General features: G+C 36.2%; 1 protein-coding gene across 1 annotated transcript in view; it reads right to left on the bottom strand.

The window, feature by feature from the left end:
* Positions 1 to 563: 563 nt before the first annotated feature.
* Positions 564 to 26,564, bottom strand: part of LRP6 (LDL receptor related protein 6) — a 155,766-nt gene continuing 129,765 nt past the window's right edge. The window contains exons 15-23 of the mRNA XM_029953317.1: positions 26,056 to 26,246; positions 19,482 to 19,691; positions 17,102 to 17,227; positions 12,611 to 12,847; positions 11,839 to 11,949; positions 8,447 to 8,677; positions 7,086 to 7,222; positions 6,312 to 6,409; positions 564 to 3,555 (exon numbers count right to left, since the gene is read on the bottom strand). Of these exons, the coding sequence (XP_029809177.1) occupies positions 3,261 to 3,555; positions 6,312 to 6,409; positions 7,086 to 7,222; positions 8,447 to 8,677; positions 11,839 to 11,949; positions 12,611 to 12,847; positions 17,102 to 17,227; positions 19,482 to 19,691; positions 26,056 to 26,246 (1,636 nt within the window). The 3' untranslated portion in view covers positions 564 to 3,260. The remainder of the gene's footprint in view (positions 3,556 to 6,311; positions 6,410 to 7,085; positions 7,223 to 8,446; positions 8,678 to 11,838; positions 11,950 to 12,610; positions 12,848 to 17,101; positions 17,228 to 19,481; positions 19,692 to 26,055; positions 26,247 to 26,564) is intronic.

The following is a 26,564-nucleotide window of genomic DNA, read 5'->3' as shown; positions in this document are numbered from 1 at the left end:
TAACCCTTTATCAGGCTAAAATTTTACACCTCAAAAGCTCTGCCCCCAAATTATTGGCCTATTAGATGAAAATGTACTGTAAAGTCTTCATTTCTAAGTATGTATCATCCTTTTAGAATAGATGTTCTCAAGCATCAGATACTTCTTGATGGTTTATCTCAAAGTATTGTTATATTAAAATTAAGATAATTAAAACGACGAATTTTCTGCTAGGCAGGCATCTCGTGTATGCTGCTGTAGAAGGGTAGCAGCAAATGTCATACGCATAACAAAATTTTATGAAAGAAAAATTAATACTGAGAAGTTCTATCCCTTAACTCTTTTTTTCCCCCTTGTGAATAGGCCATTATCTGATTTAAGCAGCAAAAACCCTTGGGCCACTGTTCAGAAGACCAGGGCTCCGCAGGAGCCAAGTTCAAGGTTATAAAAGTTCAGAGTTATAAAGGACCACCTCAATGAAGATGAGCCTACTATAGCGCAGAAGCACAAAGGATACTATGCTAGAGTTCATGTCTCAGATAATTTTAACCACATCACTAACGCGTACTTTCAAAATTAAATAATTAAGTATTTAAGGAAAATAGCATTTTATTCATTTCCCCCTCATGGATAATGAATACAGCAATACATCAAATTCAAAACCTTTTTCCACTCCACCCTCCCCCACTTATGCTCATGTTTATCTTGTTTTCCAATTAAACTTCTTGTGTTTAACAATCAAGATAGTTTATTATTTAAGCTTAACTGTCCATGTAGCCCAAGGGCCAATCTTTCCTGATTTTTGACAGTTCTCTCATTTAACGGTAACTCCCCTCCCCGAAATATGAAGAATCCATCTCAACTACCCAAGAAAGAGGACTCTGAGATTAAGCAGAACTGCCTTCAAATAATTTCAAACAAATTGGCACACAAATCAGTATTTTGCAAGAAGAGGCCATTGCCATCGCAGTACAAGCACTTGGACTGAGATATAACAAGGCAATATTCTTCTTAATTCGTTATAGTGCAAGTTTCCACATGGGAAGCCCACCGGATAAAGATGCACATTAAAAAATGTAAACATATAGAATTCTCAAATTCTAATTGATACCCAGTTATTGCTAACCTTTCCATCTTCATTTAAGCATCAGAGGCCCCCGTGTCACAGAATGCAACTCCAAGGTCCATTCTGTTAGACTGTGAGCATTTTTTTCCACTGACAGACAGGAAGAGTTAATGCAGGACACTGATGGATTGCCATTTATTTATATGCAAAATCGAGGCCACCTGATTCACAGAAAGTGCCCTCCACAGTAAGCATTATTCTGAAACCACTATTTTTTTCTCTTTAAAAAAGTGTCCTTAGGTATTTTTAATTGCTTAAAAAGTTACTTTGCCCCTGCCAAAATTCTGAATCTTTTCTTCCATGGTTTTCTCCTGGGCCCTGAAATCCAAAGAGGCCTCACTCAGCAAGGCAGAGTTAAAAAAAAAAAAAAAAAAAAGAAGAAGAAGAAGGAAAGAAAAAAAAAATCATTCAAATGACTGACCAACATGTGTTAAGGTAAAAATACATTAGTTTAAAAACACATTCAATTTTAGCAGAGAAGTGCTGGTAACATGTAAAAAGCAGGAAACTAACTTCTGGCAAGGTGGCAGAGCAGTGCTAGAATCATTCCACACATCAGCCCTACGAGCTGATGGCGCAGCAGCCCGGTACCACGCAGGTCAGCCGATGACTGAGAGCCTTCCATTATTCCCCTTCACCCGAGTTCTGAGAGCTGAGAAGTGAATGGTTGGCCTTCTCATTCAATCCATATTGTTAAATGTGTTAAATCATCTTAATCCATCATAGGATAAGAGAAAACACACAAAAATATATAAGAGGTGATTATAAGAATAATTTGTGGATAATTTGAAAACAATCTAACATTCACATTGGGTAACAGGAAGATATTAAAGTCACGTCACACATTAAAAGAGGTATGTATGTAGACATCACTCAGAAAAATTGGCCTAAAGAACATGAAAATGTCACAAACAGTTAATAAAGGGAAAACCTAATGATAACAAAAAAATTCTCTTTTGAAATAGATTGTCTATTTAAAAACGTATTTAAATGTGTTACTAGAAACATATTTAAATGTGCTACTAGGAAAAAAAAAATATATATAAATGATTTCATATTGTGGTATTTATTATATGCTGAAAGTACTGCAAGGATATATGATTAATTTACAACAAAACATAATGGTTAAATTTGTAATTCTTAAACACTGCCTATACGTGTTGTAAAAAGACATTTTAATGAGCATTAAAAGAATCTTGGAAGAGGAGCAGTAATATGTCTAACCTTTGATCATTATGCAAAAACAGTCAAACTGAAGAGCTAAGCCTACAGAGAATGGAACTAGTAAGAAATATTAAAATAAAACCTTAATTTAGAAAATTCCACTTTATCAATCCTCAGATAAAAAGCTTCGAATAAATCGTGGTATCTTGGCAAAATGGCCTATAGAGCTGCTTGGGGAGGAAGCAAGGTAAAAACACCTAGAGAAAAAATGAATTCTTCTGACTGACAGAGGCTGTGGGTTCTAAGGTAGGGACGGAAGACTTGCACACACACAGAGCCCCACAGTCTTACAGACAGCTCATCTCCTACAACAGCAACACCCACAAGGGATTTTTATAAAGACCTATTTTCCTCACTAAAATAATTGGATTCCTAGAGAAAATAAAGCCCTTTGTCCAAACTTAGTTTTAATACTTTTTTTCCTTTCAAGACTTCCTAAACTTACTGGCCCTCAAATGTTAGTTAACATGAAGGCTATTTGGCTACTTCCAAGTATCTATGGTTTGCTGCTCTGAGATGGACTTAAAATTTTCTTCTTCTTCTCTTTCTCTCTTTTTTTGGTATTAATAAAGCCCAGACATTCCTGGTCAGTGATGCCTTTATTATTCCTGTTTCCTTTGTACTCAGTCACTTCACTGGGTTTAAGGCATGCTTTGTGTATTTAGTTTGCAAAAATAAAACTTTTAGTACAAATTTATTTTTTTATACAAATTTTTATGGCACAAGCAGCAAATCTGCTGTTTTAAGAAAATATATAAATATCCTTTTCTTCTGTACAAATATCTCCAGTATTCCCTACCCCATTTATAATTTTTAACTGTACATGGTCTGCCTCACCTTTCTCTAATAGCTCCCTCCCCCCCTCCAGATCTCAACCAGATTTGTATTTACATTTCTGCATTGGAGGCAGTCAGAGGAGGAGGGCCCCTCCTCAGGAGGAGTCTGTGCAGGGAGAGGGTGGTGGAGGGTAGAGGTGATGAGAGTAGCTCCTCTCTGTGTATGGAGAAGGTGGGCAGCTTTCATAGTTCTCTTCTGCTGACAAGTATTGGCTTCGGGGCGTGGGAGGCGGGGGCACAGGCTCTGAGTCATAGTTCAAGTCACTAGTGTAGCCCTTGGCCGTTGCCACTGAGGTCATTCTCCGGCTGGGAGCATAGTCACTGTCACAGACATCTGTGCTGCAGGGTGTGGTGGGGGGTGCAAAGTGCCGGTAGCTATATGGCCTGTAGCTGGTAGAGGGAGAAAAATCAAGAGAAGCAGACACTTAGTTTTATAGAAAAACAGTTTCTTCTCTATTAGAATATAGAAGGATTAGATGTGAACTTCACTTTGAATATGCAATTAAAAAATTTTTTTTAATGTTTTATTTATTTTTGAGAGACAGGGACAGAGCATGAGTGATGGGGGTTGGGTGGGAGTGGGAGAGGGAGACACAGAACTCATAGCAGGCTGTCAGCACAGAGCCTGATGTGGGGCTTGAACCCATGAATTGTGAGAGACCATGATCCAAACTGAAGTTGGACGTTTAACCGACTGAGCCACCCACATGCCCTAATATGCTACTACAATTTAAATTTGTACAGACCAGGAGGTAATTTTCAATGGCAAATTAAAGGAAGAGGATAGTATATATTTCCTATCTGCAAATAAAATGGGAGTAGGGCCATTTAAAAATGGACAGGATGGGAATGTAGAGGTAAACTCAATCAGCCTCTGAATGTGTTCTTACATCTTTAAATTAAACTGTATGACAGAATAAAAAAGAACTACTCAAAGCTGTACTTAATGATCATCTCTGGATAATCTGTTCTATATTTTGCATTTAGTCCCCACAATGAACAGACCTCACAAATTCATGCTATTCCACAGTCTGTGAGAAGAATGGGTCTCAACATATTTTATACTACTCCAACACGTCTGCAAGTCCTTCAACATTCTTTAATTGCTCTATATAATTTGCCTGTTGAATAATCTAATGATGTCTGAAGACTTCATTCTCTCTTTAAAACTCAAATATTATTTTTGCTTCTCGGCCTTTTGGCTAAGATCAAGTGTAAAACTCAAATATTATGCAAGGCAGGCTGAATTCTGGTAGACTGTCTAAGAGGCGTACCTATCCCATTACTATTACTATTTGCAAACAGGAAGTGCTGTGGTTTGGGGGAAGAGTTTCCATCCAATATGTACAGATAAGCACAGTGTCTAAACAACAAAATGGTAAATTCTGAATATGCATGTAGGACCAGTGTAATTTCTAATATGTATTTCAGAGACCTAATTTATTTGTTGTTCTACCTTTTCAACTTCATCAAGGTTGCAGCATGTAAAAAGGCATTGAAAAGAGAAGAACACACTAGTGAAAGGAAGAGCTAACTTCATAAGTGCTAGCTTTCCTATCATTTCCACTTCTATCTGTAACTTCATATAGCATTTATATTCTAGATACAGTAAAGCTGATCTTATTTCATATTTATCCCAATCAAGGTTTCTTCATATACTTTGTCACCAAAGTGACAAAAGAGGGGCAAGAGCATGTGTAAAGCTGAGGTAACAACCCACAAAACACCTAGTGGTAGAGGGTGCTACAAGATCCCATCCTGACACAGACACCATCTGTCGGCGCCCTGCCTCAAAACAAATGGCTGCCGAAAGACCAAAAGTTACATGACCTGCTGAGCAGGTTCTTGAGTGGTTTTACTACCAATATTGACATAAGGCCACAGCACTTTTTAGTTTTTATTTTTCTGTCCAACCAGGTTTGAGCCTTGATGAAATTTCTAGGCTCAACATTTATAACGCCCAATACTTCCATTTTCATGTAAAATAAATAAATAAAGCTAGGGGGAAAAAGGAAATAAAATCAACAAAATTCTTTTACATTCCAGTTTAGACAAGAATCTCAACAAATGATGAAAAGTGTGACTCTGAAGAAACTGAACTTGAGACATGGGAAATGGTCAAGTAAATGTTTTTGATGCAATTATGTTCATTTTAATGAAACAACGTTTTATTCAATTTAAAGAAATTACCTTTTTAAAAATAAAAATTTGGGGTCTTCCACTTTGTTTTTTCAGCTTTGAGGTTTCTGCTTTCTCTTTTGGCTTTTTAGAACAAACTAGTGGCAAGGAAAGTAATTTACAATAAAACAAAAAAAAAATATCAGTTGGGAATCGAACCCATTTCAGCCTTATTATAAACTGAAATGGGAATTCTAGGTACACTACTATAAACAGTTTCACCTGACTTCTATCTGTATGGTTTTATCAGGCCAGTTTGACTGGAAGTCTGGAGGGACACGGATAAATACAGCCCTTGAGTTTACACAGAATTTCAAGCTGCTGCCTCTCTGCTGGCCTCTAAAAGAAGACAGAGTAAGGGTACAATACACTAGTCCTTCTCCAGCTCAACATGCTCTACGGACACAAATCAGCACAAGGGCAATATTTCCCCCCTTTTGTCTTGCAAATATATTGCATTTATTTTAGTGAGTTGTGATTTATTCCAGGCAACTTTATGAGGAATTTTTCATTCCAGATGGCAATAAAGTATGTGAAGCAAGGGCTGAATGGAAGCTTTTCTCAACTTCTCTCAACTTCTGTGCTCTTGGCATGCCGATTATTTTACAGCTCTCACAACTCTCTGAACTCTAGTCCTATGTTAATATTCCATCCCCAGACCACAATCAAACCTAACCTGAGCAGTAACCTATTTTGAAATCAGTTATTTTGGTGGATAACTTTTCCTGAGAATACTGCCAGAGCATTGGGGGCTGACTCTACTTTATTTCTCTAGAAGTCAGCATTTTGACTCTCTTTAAAAAAAAAAGTATAATGCCCCAAAAGAAGAGGATGTGTGGTATGAGCAACATCAGCGTTATCAAGACAAGATGCCTGATCTCTCTCAGTGAGCATCATCTGTTTATGCAGGGCTATGTCAAACCCACTACTTCTTTCTTCTCATAAGTACTTCCAGTTATAAGTCTTACCTGTAGGACCTATGAGTGGAAGGACTATTTGAAGAATAACCAAATTCCATAGTGTAATGTGATCGCTCTGTGGCTGGAGATGGCGGAGGGTTCAAAATCTAAATGGAAAAATAATTTATTAAAATAACAATAGTCTATGCCAGATAAAGACCATTAGACTTTCTTTACACTCTCTTCCTTCATCTGTTTTGCTTTCCATCTGTATTCTTTTATTACACAGTTAGCACAATCTTTCTTTCAAAGAATTGACCTCAAATAGTGTTTCAGGAGTGGGGCTCTCCACTCCCTAAGACACAATTTCATCATGGCTAAATGGTACAAGGTGATAAGCAGAAAATCTATAATCTGTAAGTCACTGGTTTAAGTTTAGCACAACAGGGCTCTGATTTTTTAAATTTATAAATGTTTAGGAAAAAATTACTGACTTATGAGAAATAAGAGGCGTGATTCCTTATTTGGGAGGCCACAGAGTGAAGGTCATCCCAAGTCTCTCAGGAGATACTATTCAGTAGTTCTACTTTTACCCAAAATATGAAATTACTGTCTATTGCTTTCAAATACACTGGCTCCTACACCGTCAACTTAAAGACTCAAAAGTGCTTGCATGGTGGTGGCGAATCCTTCCTCCTTCAAGCTTTATATGCCTAAACTGTATGCTAAAAAAACATTTTACGTTACCATCACTGAGCACCCGCATTTAAAGAGGTTATTAAAAATCTAGGATCCTATTTTTCTTAGCATTCAAAGTGAAACAAAGGAAAACAGACTGCTTACTGCAGGGAAGTAAGTGCCTTTGGTGCTTGAAGAACTACTTGATGATGCTCCTGTGACATGAGCTCGGTCATAAGGTGGTCCACTGCTTCCCCCCATGATACTGAGGGAGCTGATCATTGATTTACCTCGAGACATTCCTAAAATGAAGGAGGATAAATACTGAAGATGATTAAAATCTATACACATTATTTCTATGCATAAAATATTTTTAGTTAACACTAGGATTACAAATATCAATAGCTAAATGGTTTGATTTTAAAACAATTTGTGCTCTCTTTTCCTAACAATAATTGAAAATACTTAATGGAGAAGGGAAATGAATGTTCTCTAGAAGTGAACACGTCCACTGAGAGCTGGCCTAGAACAAGGCCAAGAATAGCTGCCTTCCCTTCCCCCCAAGGATAGAAGCAGAGCTCTTCAAAATAAGTTTTCAACCTTACAGGATTTGCAGAAGAAAAGGCCTATGGAAAATGGATATTGTAAAGCAGCATAGATTAAATAATAGATTTGCTCAAAAGGAAACTAAATCCACTTTTAAGGGCATGAATACAAAGTATGGGAGATTACTTTTTCATCTAATGTATACAAATGTTGTTGGAATCACAACCACCAATGCTGAAGAAGAAATTCTATTTTTTCCAAGTGACTGCCCATATTCTAGCAACTGAAAATATATAGTAAAACAAGGAATAATTAACAGTTTCAAATCCTATCTGTTTATGGTTACACCCAGAATAAATCATTTTCTGAGAGCTTTTGCCTGATACCTCCTTTTCCATATTCATTTAAAAAAAGGGGAGCTTCCTTTCACTATGGGCACCAGAAAGCACTGAAAAGAAAGCAATATCATCTACTCAAGTACATAGACTTTCTGGTTACTTGGCTATGCCAAAACAAACCCTCTAACATAATATAACCCTCCCTGCTACCAATCCAGCTTTTCCAAATCTCTGTTTGCTAAAAAGAATTTTAATCTATCTTTATGCACCTTCAATTCCCGGCCTGAGTAGCACTGAGGTCCCCTGATAGTGCACCTAAGGGACTGGTGGTTTATGACTCTTTACCAAATGTCTAGCTTTTCACTTTCAGTAGAGTACATCCAGAATTGCAGCATGTGTATATATAAATGTGTGTATATGTATTTGCTTTATATTTTGGGGACAAATTCTACCAAGATCTAAGATCTTCTGTATAAAGAGACAGTGCTAAAGATAAAAGAAAATACTTGTTCTTACCATTTTTTAAACCCAAAGGAGTCTAGTTTGAAACAGACTCTAGGCAGTATCCCTTTTCTATAAAGGACACTTGGCAATCTTGTCAGGACCCAAGGCTTGATTCTCAATTGATCAGTCTTAGCTCACCTGGAAGAGATCCTGACAAAGAACTTGGGTGTGGCACATAACCAAGGGGCACAGAAGCTGGTCCATGAACGACATAGTCATTAGTCATGGTTTCCCCGTCTCCCTTCATACGTGGACACAACATTCTCTGGCAGATGAAGTATATGGTTCCAGACACAAAAATGGTGACAATTACTCCAATAACTGAGCCAACTGTATTGGTGGCCTGTGGAGCTGGTTCCTCGGTTGGATCTAAAATGAGAATGCAGTACAGTTATATAATGGAGAAAGAACTGCAGACTCAAAATAGTTATTATGAATACATGTGGGTATAGAAATACCATTAGAAATCAAAACGAACTATCCTTATGTGAAGACAGAAATAAAACAATACACTGAGAAGTTTATCTGTAAACTGATAAAAGCAAAGATGTAAGTGGTTATACTTAATTATTAAGCTTTAAACACAGGCACAGTAAAAATTTATCCTACTTTACTTTAAATTATTTTTTTGTAATCTCTACCCAACATGGGGCTCAAACTCCCAACCTTGAGATCCAAGAGTCACATGCCCCTCCAGCTGAGCCACCCAGGCACCCCATCCTACTAATTTATTTCACATATCATAAAATAACATGGTTATTTTGGAATTTCAGAGAAAATTTTAAGGCCAAAAAGGGATACCTAGAAAAGTCCATGGATGTTTTTACCTGGAATAACAAAGAAGCCAAAAGCAGCTCTGAGCTTGATTTGAAGTTTGAAACGTGACAAACAGGCTTGGTGAAGGGAGACTAGAAGCTAAAGAACAGCTTTAGCTCTCAGGCCCAATACGCTAGTGCCTTGGGGTAAGTCTCATTGCCTGAGGGCAAGAAACATAAGGACTCTGGTGTCTGAGTGTGTGAGGACTTAGAAAGTTCACAGCATGAGAGAACCAGAGGAAGACCCTGCCCATGGCATTCACCTTCACCAGATCCCTGAGCTATCTGAGGCTGTAGAAGCAGGTGGCATCAATATTACAGGTAGAGGGGGAAAAAGCAAAAGGCCTCATCATATTTAGAGTGTTCCTCTTCTATTTAGAAGGAAAATCCTTCCATTCTGGATAGTCAGACTGCAGATCTTTTAAAAACTTTCCTTCTGATTCATCTTACCTTCAATCTCCTACCCACATAGCTAAATTCAGCCTCTAATAGATTAAAAAAAAGAAATGAAAGAAAATGAGATTAAATTACAAATTACGCTCGGGCTGCAAGTTACATGTTTTGTCTGTGAACTTTTTACCTCCAAGTAATTAGATGGTGAAAAAAATTTAGTGGGTTGCAACAAGCATTTTAAAACCAAAAACTTCAGGCTGCATTCTACATAATATAGGTAGATACTACTGTATGACTCTTGTTTATGTGTGCACCCCCATCTTTGTACTCCTCGTGAGGGGATCAAAAAAGTGTGAAAGCAACCAATCTATCTATTTACCTGCCTCTAATCTTATACTGGCACTGCATCTGCTTTTACAGCTCTCAAAATCACACAGCCATACCAGTCCTTCCCTTAGCCTGGACAAGGGCTCTCCCTTATGCTTGATGCTGTCTAGGGTTTTAGACGAGAAGCAAAGTCTTCTATATCTCACCTTTACATATGTTCTTTTGCTGATACCTCTCCAGACACAGCCTACATTTTGGCATCCCATTTACATGTAGTTTCCCAGAGATGGCTATTTCACTGTGCTTTGTAATAGCATATTCTCTCTGCCTGGAATGCTATCTTTCCACTTATCTGTACAATTAACACTATTCACTGATCAACACCCAATCTTAAGCACCATTTTTCTAAGATGTCTTCCTTGATGAGCCCTGCCTTTATTCCTGAAGATCGGACCACTCTCTTTTGTGCTACTATTTGTACAGATCTCTACAACAGCACATTTAGTATCACTTACCATTCTCCTTTACCAACAGTATCTACTATGAGCCACGCTATATATTTTATGTTATTTAATGTTCTCACAAACACAGGCTAAATATTATCTTGATTTTAAAGGTAAAGAAACTAAAGTTAAATAACAAATACTTTGCTGGTAAGAAGAGGTGGGGCCAGAATTCAAATCCATCTCTACCTGGCTATTCTTGGGGCATCTGGGTGACTTGGTTAAGCGTCCGACTCTTGGTTTCAGCTCAGGTCATGGTCTCACAGTTTCATGAGTTCGGCCCCTACACTGGGCTCTACGCCGGCAGTGCAGAGCCTGCTTGGGAGTCAGTCAGTCAGTCAGTCTCTCTCTCTCCCCCACTTGTTCTCTGCCCCTCCCCCACTCACGCTGTCTCTCCCTCTCTCTCTCTCAAAATAAACTAAAAATAAATAAATAAATAAATAAAGTTACTATTCTTACTACAATCTCAACCATAGAAGACTTTGAGATACTTGGTATAGGAACCATGTACCCCCAGCACATAGCAGGTAAAAGTAGAAGTCTGTTGAATAAATGTAAAGGTTCTAAAAGTCTTTAGTAAGAATCCCATTTGAATTATTTAAAAATATCAGCTTAAAGTCTTCATTACGAGTCAAGAGGTTTTGTGGGTCTTTTTTTTAATGTTTATTTTGAGAGAGAGGGAAAGAGAGAGCAGGGGAGGGACAGAGGGAGAGAGAGTCCCAAGCAGGCTCTAGGGTTGCCAGCACAGAGCCCAAGGTGGGGCTTAAACTCATGAAACTGTGAAATCATGACCTGAGTTGAGATCAAGAGTTGGATGCTTATAACCAATTGAGCCATCCAGGCTCAGTAAAGCATGAATGAAGAGTTTTAAAATGATGTTTATCCAAATTTCATTAAATCAGTTTGACAGGGTGGACCTGATTTATGCTGAATTCCATTCAGAACTAAGTTTATCAATTTGGGATATATTTTATGTCAGGGCATTGGTCAATAGTTACGAACCCCGAAGGAAGTTCCCTAGGAATTCAGGCTTAGGTATATAAGCTGGCCTACGTATCCTCAGGCCGCACTTTAAGGAAGCTATTAAGTAAGGTCACTGAGGAACTGATAGAAATAGGTCTAGAAAAAAAAATGAGAAATGATAAACATGGGCTAATGTCAGAAACTCTCAACCATGCCACCAACAGATTTCTACATATCTAAATCACTGGAGACTTTCCTAACTCTTGCTGGACAAAATAATACTCATTCTTCTCTAGTGCTTTCCTAAATGTTTCTGTGAAGATTTCTGTGCATAAGAAAACCACTGTCTTTAAGGAATTATTAAAAGCAAAACATAAAAAATCTTGGTACAAATAACCAGCTTAACATTAATGTTTATTTATTAATAAGGAAATACTAATTGTAAGTGAAATCCATCCACAAAGAAAAGGAGAAAGTATTTTAAAAATTCCCCCAGAAGAGTAATATGTAAGGTTTTAGTTCTACTTACAACAATCCAGTTCATCTGATTTGTCACTGCAATCCACATTATGATCACATTTCTTATGTTTTCCAATGCACTGACCATTGGAACAGCGGAACTGGTCAATTAAACAAAGCACTGGGGAAAAAATGCAGTTTTCTTATTTTCACTATCATGTAAAGTGAAACTCTGGCAAGAGCCAAAAGGAACTTTCTGGGTACAAATGAAAAACAAATTAGACTTTAAAATATAACTTAAAAATTATTCTCTGGAGATTTCCATTGGTAGAGAGAAAAAAGTGGAAAAAGAAATCCAGTAGGAAATTTCCTATTTTGTTCTTTATGTTAAATTACATCTTTCATTAATAATTCTGTAAAGAATTAAATAATTCTATCTACATGCATTTCTAGACACTAAGAAAAATCTAGAGAATTTATTTGCTCTTTTTACCATGTTAAAGGTTAGCGGTGCAAAGAGGAAAATGTGACATTATTTATACTGTAATAAATTAATCCACTACTTCAGGGTCCAGTGGAAACATAGACTATCTTTACATCCTGAAGGTCTAATCTCTGGGCCTCACTTCTTAGTCTGCAAAGCTTATTGAGGTGTAGTCCCTTTATGCATGTTAAGTGAACTAAAACAATAATTTGGAACATGCGACTAGGTTTAAACATAATAAAATCAAATGTACCTGAAATAAAACCCCCAAATTTACACTGAGCCAAAGCAATATTCTCAATTTCAACCAACTGAATATTAATGGGAAAAAAGAGCCAGGCCCCAGAAGTCTGGATACCTTCGCAGTTCTTCTCGTCTGACTTATCCTGGCAGTTTGCATCCCCGTTGCATCGAAGGGCACCATCGATACACTGCCCACTGGCACACTGGAACTGGGACTCTGAGCACACAGGGCAATTGAGCTCGTCACTGTGGTCTTCACATTCAGTAAACCCGTCACACCGCCAAGCCACAGGGATACAGTCAATTTCTCCCGTGAAACAAGTGAACTGCTGAGGAGAACATGTTGGGGGTTCTTCAAATGACCAAGGGGGAGGGGAGTGACAAAAACACAATAGTCACACAAAGGTACAAACACACCTGAGTGAGGCTCATTTAATATTAACATACATGAAACATTTTTTTAACTATGAAGTTTGTAAACTATCCTACCTAATCAGAGAAGAAACACAATTTTTACACTATCATGTTTAGATTTACAAACTTGCAGAACTGTAAGGCAGAAGTGTTCTCATATATTATAATTCAAGTAGGATAATTTGCAATCCATTATAATCTCACACATAATTTAGAAATAATCACTATAATCATCAACCTCCAAATATTTTAAAGTTGGGCTAGAATTCCTAAGTTTTCTAATGCTGAGATACTCAGAGTGGTCCAGAACTCCTGGGAAGGGGATCTACAAGGCCAAAACTATTTTACAATAATACTGAGATGCCACTTGCCTTTCTCACTACATTTGCACTGATGTTACACCTTAGCAAATTCAAGGCAGTGGTTTCAAATTAGATTCTACACAGCCACACACTCAGAGTTAAAAAAAAAAAAAAGCCAGATTTTTAAATGTTCTTGACAAACCAGTAAAAATATTAACTATATTAAAGTCAACTCTTTGGATACATGCTGTCTTCTCATAGTGTTTGATAAAATGGAAAGTATGGATAGAACTCACGTTGCATACCTAAGTACGAGGACTTCTCCAGGGAAAGCACTTTGATTGTAAATTCAACACAAAATGGAACACCATTTTAATTTAAAAGAACTGACAAATAAACTACAGTTATTTGCACTTGGGTATTTGGCAGGAAGTTTTAAAAATAATGAACCAATGAGTCTGTTACTTCAAGGAAAATCATGCAAATCATTACACTGTACTTTTAAAGCATATTGTAACACTGGAGCTTTCAACCAGAAATGATAATTTTGGAGAATCTGTATCTAACACGGTAAGCTTGACAGAATCCCAGTACTTAAATTTGTTTTTAGTGTTTATTTTTGAGAGAGACAGAGAGGAGAGAGCGTGGGGGAGGGGCAGAGAGAGAGAGACAGACAGACAGACAGAGGATCCAAAAGGGGCTCCACACTGACAGCAGAGAGCAGGATGCAGGGCTCAAAAATCCACAAACTGTGAGATCATGACTTGAGCTGAAGTCAAGGGCTCAGGTCATGATCTCCTGGCTTCGTGGGTTTAAGCCCCGTATCTGGCTCTGTGCCAGCAGCTCGGAGCCTGCTTGGGATTCTCTCTCTCCCCTGTCCCTGTCCCTGTCCCTCACCCACTCATGCTGTCTCTGTGTCTCTCAAAATAAATAAATAAACAAAAAATTTTAAAGTAGAGAATATTGCAAATCACAGGTGAACATTTTACACAGGGAATTTGAAGTATTATTTGTAGAGGGAATTTGAGCCTATTATGTATTCAGCACTATACTAGATCATGTGGAGAAAAAAAAACAGTTAAAATAGGATCCATGTCCTTGAAGACCTTATAATTTAATCTGGGGCTGGGAAGAGAGACTAATGAATATAAAACAAAACATTACTCTGAATTGTATATCAGGCAAACTGTGGTAACAAAGCGCTACAATCCAGAGAACAGGGAAACAACACTGGCTGGTGAAAGTTTAAAGATCCTGAGAAGACACGCCTTGAAAAATAAGTAAGATTTAGGACGGAGTGCAAGAAGAAAAATCCATCTTTGAAACACCACAATTAATCCACAGAGGCAAAACAAAACAGAACATACAACAGTGATCATTAACTCTAAACAGCCAAACAAAAATAAAGTGAGATACAAAAGGAGATGGACAGGTTAAGACAAGCTCAAATGAAAATACATCTTAGGGTCAGGCAGAGGAATTAAGATTTTATATTTCATTTGCCTCCAATGTATAATCAATGTTAAATCACACACACACTTTTTTAAGATTTTAAGTAATCCCTATACCCACCATGGAGCTTAAACTCACAACCCTAAGATCAAGAGTCACACCAACTGAGCCAACCAGGTGCCCCCACACAAAAAATGTTATATACAAACACTGATTACAGTTTTCTTTTGAAAAAAACTTTAAAAAAAATATTTATTAATTTTTGAGAGACAGATCATGAGGGGCAGAGAGAAAGGGACACAGAGAATCGGAAACAGGATCCAGGCTCTGAGCTGTCAGCACAGAGCCTGACGCAGGCCTCAAACCCACGAACTGTGAGCTCATGACCTGAGCTGAAGTTGGACACTCAACCCAACCGACTTGAGCCAACCAGGAGCCCCAACTACAGTTTTATTCTTAAGAACAGAGAAATGAAAACAATTAAAAGTCACTCAACAGGAGAATAAATTGTGGCATATTATACAGTGAAACATCACTCAGCAATAAAGACAAAACTACTCATACACTCTACTGTATGGTTGAAGCTCAAAAATATTAACCAAGAGAATCAGATACAAAAAGCATACATACATCATGGGGATAAAAAATCAGAATAGTGGTTACTTCTGGAAGAGAGCCAGCTGGGAAAGGATACCAGGGTATTTTTCTTAATAATACACTGTATGTCTTGAGTATTGATAACCCATTTGTTAAAATGCTCTATTAATGTAATACATACATTAAAAATATTTAATGCATACATTGAAAATAAGCACTAAATATGAAGAAAAAACCAAAGGCCTTTTTGAAGACGTTTTCTTTAAAAAAAATTTTTTTAATGTTTATTTATTTTTGAGAGAGAGAGAGGGAGACAGAGCACGAGTGGCAGTGGTGGTGGGGGGGGAGGGTCAGAGAGAGAGGGAGACAGAATCCGAAGCAGGCTCCAGGCTCCAAGCTGTCACCACAGAGTGTGAGGCGGGGCTTGAGCTCACGAACCATGAGATCATGACCCAAGCCAAAGTCGGATGCTTAACCAACTGAGCCACCCAGGCGCCCCTAAAAAGACATTTATTTTCTAAATGCAAAATGGTATCTTTGACTCAGTTTTATCTATGTTATCATTACATAAAGGTAAGCATTTCTAAGATCTGCCTTATTAGAGTAATAATAATCTAGCACCTTGATAAGGAAATACTTGCTATTTTATTTATTGTGGTAAAATATACGTAACAAAGTTTACTATTTTAATCATTTTAAAGTATATGGTTCAATGGAATTAAGTACATTCATATTATTGTGTAATCTTCTGGGGGAAGATATTTCAAGTACTGGAAGCTTAACTTTTGCTGGGCGCATATTTGGTCTCCCCAACTAGACTGGATGCTGCACCTCAAAGAGCTTCAAGTCTCCTGTAGGCAGAGCGTAGTGTCTCACAGGTGCTACTAAATACACTGTTATTTATTTTTTTAAAGTTAGAAGAATAGAATATTTTTATAATACCATCTTATCAATAATATTTCTGAGTGTATAAACCAATCTTTGTTTACAGAACCATGTATTTAAGTAGTTGTCGTCATAGTAGAAAACACCACTAATTTTTTTTCCTGCTTGAGCCAAAGTTTGGCTACATTTTTACATAAGCTTATGGTCAAAATGCTTAATAGCTGTATAAACTCAGCTACTTAATGTTCCTATCCTTAGAAATTAGATTGCTTTCAAACTTCTGCCACTGTAGAGAAAGAACAGTCTTTTTCCTTCACCTTAATTAATTTAGAATTGTCCCCACGAGGATGATTTCTGAATCCAGGGAGTGAACATTACTGTGGTAGTTAATGTTACCACAATATGCTTTAACAAGGGAATGTACCCATTTGTTATTCTCTCCTGAGTGACTGAATTGATTTCACTACAACATTATTATAGTGATACCTTAAAAAAATTGTTTTTTCTAGGTAAATAAGTAAAAACAATAGGGAACTACTGATAATTTGAATAAAAGAATATTCTTTTCACTGGGTACATTCCCAGCAGTGATGCGTAAACCTGGTAGAATCTAGAATTCAGTAGATGGAGATTACAGAAGCTAGAATTAATTCATTCTGTTACTCTCTGGAGTGAAAAAAGCTACTTTATTATTGGGAAATACACTCATTTGCAAGATGAGTTTCTCGCAATAAGGACACTTCTGCCTTAGTCCCAAGATTAGGTTACACTTATTACCTGTCATGATGGATTCACTCTGAATAACCCAAAAGGCTAGCATAGTGCAGATGAATGGAATACAAGTGACCAATCAAGTTAGGAGAAAGAGCAATTTACTGCCAAATCACAGAATGCTCGATAGCTATGGAACATGTTACTATAGCATTTGGACTTGCACAGGAAAAAAACGTATTTACCTCCACATGACAGCTCATCTTGAAGCAGAACCAAGTGCACGGGGCAAGAGCACCGGGTAGTGCCATCTCCTTTTACAAGACAAATATGTGAACAGCCACCATTATCCTGAGCACAAGGGTGCTGTCCTGAAAAAAAGAGAACAGAAAAGAGAAAAAGGGAACAGGAGGGAGGGAGGCGAGGAGAAGGAGAAAGAGAGAGAGAGAAAAAGGAAAGTAAGGGAGGGAGGAAGAAAGGGAAGAAAGGAGGACAGCTCAGTCAAAATCAATTATTTATGAACTTCCATGAAAACCAAATGTAAAATTACCTCGGATTTTAATTCCACTAACATAGAATTCCTCACTCTAATCCGTACAAAAAATTGCAAATAAATGAGAGCAATTTTAAAATGCAAAGTACTTAATATTTACTGGCTTTAAATATTTATATCTAAAAATTTTTTGATTATTGAAACTAAAAACATCGTTAGGGAGAATGCAGAAACCTGGATAATATTCTATTTAAAATGTAAAACCTCTTCTAAAGCTTTTAACTCAGAAAATCTTCCTTTATAGAAGATGATTTTACTTAAAAACTGTATTATTCTAATGAAATAAAGAAATAATAAAATACAGAAAATTGTTATGTTAAAGAAAAAACTTAAGTTCACATGGATGGCAACCAGAGATAATAAAAACTATTTGCCTGATCAACTGCAAAAGGTAACTTGCAATGTTACAAATGTTTAATTTCCTTATATTTGGGTTAAATTAAACAAAGTTAAGCAACTTTTCAAAGTCTGCCTTACAAATTGTGTTTATTGAAGTTGCTTTCAATTTTCTACTTAGCCTGTGTTAAAACTTGACATTTGTCATCAGAATACCAACATCTAATGCAGCCACCCATTTATTATCTGCCTTCTCAATAACACATCGCCCTGCTTTCAGTGTGGTTGATGAGGCTGAAGGAGTCAGCTTTCCATACATGAGAAGACGTGCTATACTATACACGTCTCAAAACAGACGTCAGTCATACTATACACTGGAATACACAACCTACATAGGACAAATTTTATTCCATGACGCTTTTGATAAAAATCTCACTGTTTAATGTTATTAGAAATTTGAAAAGAAGGTTTTTCCAAATATAAAACATATTTAAGTGTTGGATTATTAAAAAAAAAAAAGAAAAAAAGACATTCCCCCTAAAATTCTGAAAACCTACACTGAGATTTTCTGCAATAAAATAATCATTTGTAAACTGAACAAACAGCTTAGAAATTATTACTTTTTTTTTTTAATGTTTATTTTTGAGAGAAAGCGTGAGCAGGGGAGGTGTCAAGAGAGGAGGGACAGAGGATCCAAAGCCAGAGGATCTGGCTAATAGCAGAGAGCCCAACACAGGGCTTGAACTCACAAACTGTGAGATCATGACATGAGCCAAAGTTGGGACACTCAGCGAACTGAGCTACCCGGGCACCAAGAAATTACTGCTTTATTTCTATTAAGTGTTCAGCATTGAGTCATATGTCATAACTTAGAATGACAACAATTCTAATTCTCAAATACCTTGAACTTCTAAAGTTCAGGAACAGTGACAACATAATAAAGACTCAAACAAGCAAAGGTGCTCTCCTTCTGCTATTCTCCTTTCATACTCCAGTTTGGATTTGAAAGCATTGTGCTGAGAAGTTAAGGAATTTCAGTAGCTCTCTAATATTTAATTTAACACTAGCATTTCAGGTACAATCACATAAAACCCACAGTAGTGATTGCTATGAGGGGTCTTTTGATATTAATAAGAAATCTGGGCAAGATAATGAGCCATATTAAAAAAAAACATTATGGGTACTTCTCTAAGCTGAGAATTGAAAAATTTATCCAGGAGGAAAATGAACAAGTACTTGTTAAATGCAGTCTTCTCTATGTTTATTTCAAAAACTTTTGAAAACACTAAGTTTTAGTTTATTTTTTTTTTGCTTATTAATAAGGTTATTCCAAGATAACTATACTCATCATTATATAATTTTTGCTTTAATTCAAACTGTGGGGGCACATGGAACAAAAGAAATGTACGCTTCCTACCAGTGCTCTTCAAGGGCTGAAGGTGAGAAAGAAGGCATGACAGGAAGAGTCTGTTGTATCTGGGGCAGGTTTTGAAAATGAGCAAGACCATTTCTTTTCCCACTCCTTTTTTATGAGGAAAAGACATTTAAATTGAAAAAGTTCCCAGATGAGTTTGATGCAAGAGTTTATTAAGAACACAGAGTTTAAAAACCAGCAAAATTAAAAGTGCACAAAAATCTGTTAAAAAAAAACAAAAGGTAAGAAGACACAGAAGAACATCTTAATTTCTTACAATAAACAGGAATCCTGCAATTAGCAGTGTGTCATCAGCACTTACTATATTCCTGAAGGTTCAGCTCCTTTACTGCATGAATGTCACTAAGCTGGGCAATTCGAGCCTGGACTTTGGTTCTACCCTCTCGACCTGTCATGTCAATTTTTTCAATCATTTGCTGCTGCTTATCAATCCAATACAGCCAATTTTCAAACACCGTCAGTCCCACGGGCTGCAAGATATTGGAGTCTTCTAATACTATCCGGTTGGCACCTTAGAAAGAACATTCAACAGCAATAATTCATGTAGGTCAAATAACACATTCAACAATTACTGACTAAATACCACTTAGATTCTAAAAGTACTGAAAAGGAAAATATGGTAGGCTAGCTCTTTACCACAAAAATTAAAAATCATTGTGAGAAGATGTGTGTGTGTATATATATATATATATATATATATATATACATACACACATACATACACACACCAGAAAACAGATTAGACATTTAAGTACAAACAAAAGCAAGGAAGTGTCTAATACATTAAATACTTCAATTCATAGAAACATGGACAAAAACTTAAGAGTAGTTTTCAAATTTTTTTAAAAAGCAGATTCTATGTTTCAAATTAAATTTTATGAGAAGCCTTAACATAGAAAACAGATATAGTATTTTTCTGGATAAAAAAGAAAAAACCCAAATCAATAGCAACAAAACTATGACGAGCAGGATGCTTTTGATGAGGGCAAGGCAATCAGAGAACAAAAAAAAAGCTGGAAAAAAAAAATCCAACAAGACGGTTTGAAGATAAATTTGAAAAACTCTCAGAGAGCAGAACAAAAAGATCAAGAGATGGAAAATAAGTGAGGAAAATACAACGTCTGCGTAAAAGTCAAGAACCAATATTTGAGGAAAAGTTCCAGAATGTGAAAACAAAATAAATCATTAAAGAAACAACATAAAAGAAAAAAAACAAAAACAAAACTGGAGCTCAAGATGTAAGTTTCCAGGGCGCCTGGGTGGCTCAGTTGTTGGTGTCTGACTTCAGCTCAGGTCATGATCTCACCCAGTTCATGGTTTGATCCCCATGTCTGGCTCTGACAGTTCAGAGCCTAGAGCATGAAGCCTGCTTCGGATTCGATGTCTCCCTCTCCCTCTCCCCTCCCCTGATCACACGCTGTCTCTCTCAAAAATAAACATACATTAAAAAAAAAGACATTAAGTTTCCAGATACCACACCTAGTAACCAGGTCAATGAAAGGAAGACAGAAGAGGGAAGTCAGGGAGGGATCACACAAAGGCATATTATCATCAGATTCTAGACCATTTAGGAAAATGAGAAGATGTTAAAAGTTTCTGGAGGGTAAAATAAAGGATCAAATATAAGTAATTGGGAATCACAATGATCAAACTTCCCTACAACATGAGGTGGTTGAAGACAACAGAGTTCTACTTTCAAAACTGGGAGATAAAAATAGTTATGAAGCATAATTCTATATATATCTAAATTATCAAATGTGAGGGGAAAAAACTCAGACAAATAAATGAAAATTTTTAGCCTCCTATGAACCCCTTTCAAGAAGTAATAGAAAATGCATTCTACAATGAAAAAAAAATTAGCCAGAGAAATGGAATCCAGTAAATAGGGTTCAGCACCAAGCAGGTGCATTCCCAGGATAATAGTGAAAGGAAGTCAGCCTAAAAAAAGCAAGCAAATCCAGATTAGAGCAAGATGATGAAGAAATTCAAGAGGTATGCTTTCAATTAAAGAGAAAAAAGATGGATTCCTTGATCCATCTGTATGTACTGAAACAATATTTATATTAGACAAGATTAACTTTGGCGGGGGAAAACTCAGAAGGCAACATGGCTAAAGGTAGTATTTTCACAGCCATAAATAATAATTAAGTATGAGCTTAAAAATTATGATAATACTATCCTGGGAGGATAAGAGGAGAGTTCATATGAGTATTTTGGGCTTATATGGTTTAAGACAGCAAAATCTTTATCTTCCATTAAATAAGTCAACTTGCGATGTCTAAAATTGAAAAATCAAGAAATAACAGTTTTAAGCAAGTTATTTTAAAATAGATGCCTCAGAGGGGAAACTTAGAGTAGATAGGAGAACAATAAGCTTATTTTCTGTTGTAACTAAATAGAAGCATTTGATTTCCACAAATGTTTACATGTGTTACTTTGATGAGGTTAAGTTAAAAATAATACTAAGAAGAATGAATAAAAAGGATTAGTTGTGTAAGGAAGGTCTCAAGTGGACCACTGAGATAAAAAGAACTGTCAACAGTGTCACTGTAGAATCCCAGACATGATAAGGACCTGATCTACTCTGATGGCAGAGATAAGAGGAGAAGTAAAATACTGGAATCAACAGTGAAAAGACATGCTTATTTATTGAACAAACTATGCGTGTATTAAATGCAACCCAGTGTAAAAGAGTCTGTGGATCTGCTTAAAATATGAAGCAGGAAGAGATCCCAAGATAAAAGTCATGATTATCTGTGAATATATCAGGAAGGAAAAAACAAAACTACCAGTTTTACACTAACCTTTTTTAGAAAACAGAAAAAGAAGAAACATTTTATGAGGCCAACATAATCTGGATGGCAAAATGCCAACAAGTACATTATAAGAAAAGAAAATTGTAGGGTAATCATTCTCATCAACAGATACAAACCCTTAAACAAAACATTAGCAAATCAAATCTAGCCATATATAAAAAGGAAAATGTTATCATGTCACGTTTGATTTATTCTAGCAACCTAGAAACAGAAGGAACTTTCTTAATCTGATAAAAATGTTATCTACAGAAAACCTTAGCAAACATAATACCTAATCATGAAGTATTGAATGCCTTCCTCTAAATCAAGAATAACAAAACAAGACAAACACACAAGGATTCTATTGTTCTATTCAACAATGTCTTGGAGGTGCCAGTCAGTTTAATAAGGTAATAAGGAAAAAGTATTGCAAAGAACAAATGAAACTTTCATTATTTGTAGACAAATGACATACAAAATCCTAAAGAAACTACAGATAAATGAATTTAACAAGGTCCCTGGGAACAAGCTCAATATAACAGAATGGAAGGGAAAAAAGGAAACTACGTCTGTATTCCAGCCACAATCAGAGAATAAAATATTAAAAATTTAGGATACACTTTACTACTAACATTCAAAAGCTTCAAACACCAAGTAATAACTCTAGCATAGATGGGAAAGACCTCTACGAAGAAAACTATAAAACACTGAGGGAAATTAAAGTTCTAAATAAATGGAGGGATATATACCATGTTCATAATTTGGAAAACTAGTATTATAAAAATAATTCTCTCTAAATTGACCTATAAATTCAAAGCAACCCCAGGCAAAATTCTACTAGGTTTCTTTCATTTTTGGTGGAAACTTGAGGCAGATTCTAGAATGTATATGGAAATGAAAAAAGAAAAAAAAAGCCATCTTGAGGTAATATTAAGGATGAATGTTGCCAAATACATCTGTTATAACATTAAAATGATTAAGACAATAAAATACCATGTAAGACAAAGTGACCAAGGGAACATTAGAGACAAACTCACAGAAATACAGTCACTTCATTTACAATAGAGGTGATATTAGAAAACAGTGGAGAAAGTATGCTCTTCTCAAAAACTGATGTTAAATAGTAATATGGAAAAAAAAAACCAAATTTTAACCCCTACCTCGCCCCATGCACAAAAATAAATTGCAAATGGATCATAGATCTAAATGACAAAGTTAAATAAAAAATTTTAGGAACAAACCCCACAAAATATCTTTGTGACTTTGCAGTAGGCAAAGGTTTCTTAAATAGATATAAAAAGTACTAATCATAAGGAGGAAAATTAGTAAACTGTACTGCACTAAAATTAACAATTTTTTCATCTAAGGACACCATTGGAAGAGTGAAAGGTAAATCACAAATTGGAAGATTTATGCAATACATACCTTTCTCTACAGAGGAAAGTATAAAGATGTACTAAAAATTATCAAACAAGACCTAAACAAATGGAGGGATCCACTACAGTCATGGATGAAAAGACTGAATTTCCTTAATATGCCCATTCTCCTTCAATATATATATGTAATTGATAATAGTCCTGAATAAAGAGTTTTTAAAAATCAGTGGTAGAAAAATGGGGAATAGCAATTCAAAGAAAAATGAATGACCAATAAATTAATATCAAACAGTTAAATGCAAATTTTATTAATGAGATATACTTTTAAACTATTGCAATAGTAAAAATTTAGAAGTCTAACCATACCAAATCCTGGAGGAACACCTCACACTCTTCTGGTGGGTATTTTAAAGCGACATAATCACTTTGAAGAACAATCTGGATATATCTATTCAAGGTGAATATATACACAGCACATTAAATAGCAGTTCTACTACTAGGTTGAAGCCGCAGAGAAATGTTCAAATATGTGCATAAGAATACTCACTAAAACACTGCTTTTAATGCCAAAAGACTGGAAATAGCAGTTTTGCCAGAAGCATAGAGAAATTATAGAATGATTCATATAATGAAATACTATTTAGCACTGAAAATAAATGACATTTGTGGATTGACAGGAATCATCTCAAAACCACAATATACCTGGAAAAAAGCAAGTTACAAAACAATACATGACACTATATTAAGTTTAAAAAGCAAAAAAAAAGTTCAAATATATGTGTATGTACAGTAAAACACAGACACACACATAGCAAAATATCCATGGCAAAGAAAGACATCAAAAGTTATCTTAGGAAAAAGAGAGAAGAGAACAGAATTGGGGAGGGATACATAAGGGCTTCAAAATTCTCTCCAATGATTTAAAAAACACTTTTTTTTTTTTTTTTAGTTTTTATCTATTTTAGAGAGAGAAAGACAGCATGAGCAGGGGAGGGTCAGAGAGAGAGGGAGACACAGAATCTGAAGACAGGCTCCAGGCTCTGAGCTGTGAGCACAGAGCCTGATGTGGGGCTTGAACCCACGAACTGTGAGATCATGACCTGAGCCGAAGTTGGATGCTTAACCAACTGAACCACCCAGGGGCCCCCTCTCCAATGTTTTATCTCAAGGAAGAGAAGTAGTTCAAAAGCAAATATGGCCCAAAAAACTAACATCTAACAAAGTTGGATGAGAGGAACCCTATGCCTTCTGTATGCTGGAACCATTTCATAATTAAAGGTAGAGGGAGAAAAAAGCATCAAAAAATGGAAGTTAAATTAATGATGAGAGTGGTTTTGGATTTTTTTTTCTTTTCTAACCTGTCTTTAATGGACATGTGATAATTTTATAACAAAAAATAAACAAGATAAATGAATAGAAAGAGAGAAAAGGAAAGGTGGGGAGAAAACCCACCCTCAATATGAAGAGTTAAAACACTGACATAAGTAACTATTATTCAAATTAGAGGTGACATGAGAGATACAGGTGATTAGATGAGGGAAGGAATATTCCATGGGAGGTGTGTGTAGATAAATGTGTGCATGACTGGAATCAGAGAAGGCATAATGAAAGGAGGGATTTGAACCTGAAAAGACAGAATATTTTCTAGCCTAAGGAAGTTATAAATGTATTCAAACATATAAAAATTCAAATGATACAAAAATAAATACTCTCAACATATTAGTATGCTAGCCTTCCAGACCTTCCTCAAGGTATATTTGCTTGCCTATTCCTTGTAGAAAATACAAACATATATACATACCCATATGTTTCTTCATGGTATACACACCTATTTGTATATGTGTATAGGTACATGTGGGTATACATAGTATAAATATTTTTGAAGAGCAACCTGCCATCAAATACAGTGTGGGTATGTACATATATAAAATTAATTTAAATTTTTAATAAAACATTGTTATGCAACTTAATTTCTGAAAATTATCCTTTGGGGCAGCTGGGCGGCTCAGTCAGTTGAGTGTCCGATTCTTGATTCTGGCTCAGGTCATGATCTCATGGTTATGGGACTGAGCCCCACATCAGATTCTGCGCTGGGCAGGAGACCTGCTTAGAATTCTCCCTTTCCCTCTCCCTTTGTTCCTCCCCCAGTTCTTCTGTGCACATGCATGCACTCTCTCAAAAAGAAAAAAGGAAAGAAAATGTCAGTGCACACAGACCTACCTCATTTTTTTTGCAATGACTGTTATACTGCATACACTTGATATATCAGAATGTATTTCTCTGTGATCGACTATTATAAATAGTGCAGCAGGTACCCTTGTACAAATGGGTCATTATTTCTGTAAAGAAAAAACTATCTAAAAGGGAAATTCAATGGTGCCTGGGTGGCTCAGTTGATTAAGTGTCCAACTTCAGCCAGGTCATGAACTCATGGTTCAGGAGTTTGAGCCCTACCTCAGGCTCTGTGCTGACAGCTCGGAGCCTAGAGCCTGCTTCAGATTTCTGTGTCTCCCTCTCTCTCTGCTCCTCCCTCCCTCACACTCCGTCTCTCTCTCTCTCAAAAAATGAATAAACATTAAAAAATATTTAGAAAGAACTGTAAACAAATGTGCACAAAAACAATAAAATGGAAGAAAAATATAAATTCTATTAATGAATCATCTCAATAACTGAAGTTAAATAAGGAATTACATTTCTTGGGTACCTGAGAGATCACTGCTTTCAATTCTCCGGAGATCGGAATCTGCCCAAAAGAGCTTGCCCAATCTGCTATCAAGGGCTAATGCAATTGGTTTACTTAAGCCACTGAAAAAGAGGACCTCCCGTTCTGTTCCATCCAAAGCAGCCCGTTCAATTTTGGGAGACCTTTCCTGAAGATTGGTAAAATACATATACCTAAAGAGAAAGGAGGAAACAGTAAGTTTATCAGAGTAAGAAACCATACAAAACAAGAATATTATTAAGATACAGAAAGAATATTTTAAAATCTTATTTTTAAATGTTTTAGAATGTATTTTTTTAAGGGCCATGGGATATTTTTATTACTTCTGATAACAGTGACACATAGTATAGTTGTCAGGGAGCTAATTTTCATGAATTAATGAAATGATAGACACAGGCACAGCTATGCTTTTGGAATATTACAAAAACCAATAATCAGAGAGACCTGGACTCAAAATTCTAAATTCTTTCTCCAATTAGTCTATTTCATAA

The sequence above is a fragment of the Suricata suricatta genome, chromosome 10, assembly GCF_006229205.1.
Source record: "Suricata suricatta isolate VVHF042 chromosome 10, meerkat_22Aug2017_6uvM2_HiC, whole genome shotgun sequence".
Classification (NCBI taxonomy): Eukaryota; Metazoa; Chordata; class Mammalia; order Carnivora; family Herpestidae; genus Suricata; species Suricata suricatta.
The sequence above is the reverse complement of the archived record's forward strand: the minus strand, read 5'-3'. Positions and strand labels throughout refer to the sequence as shown.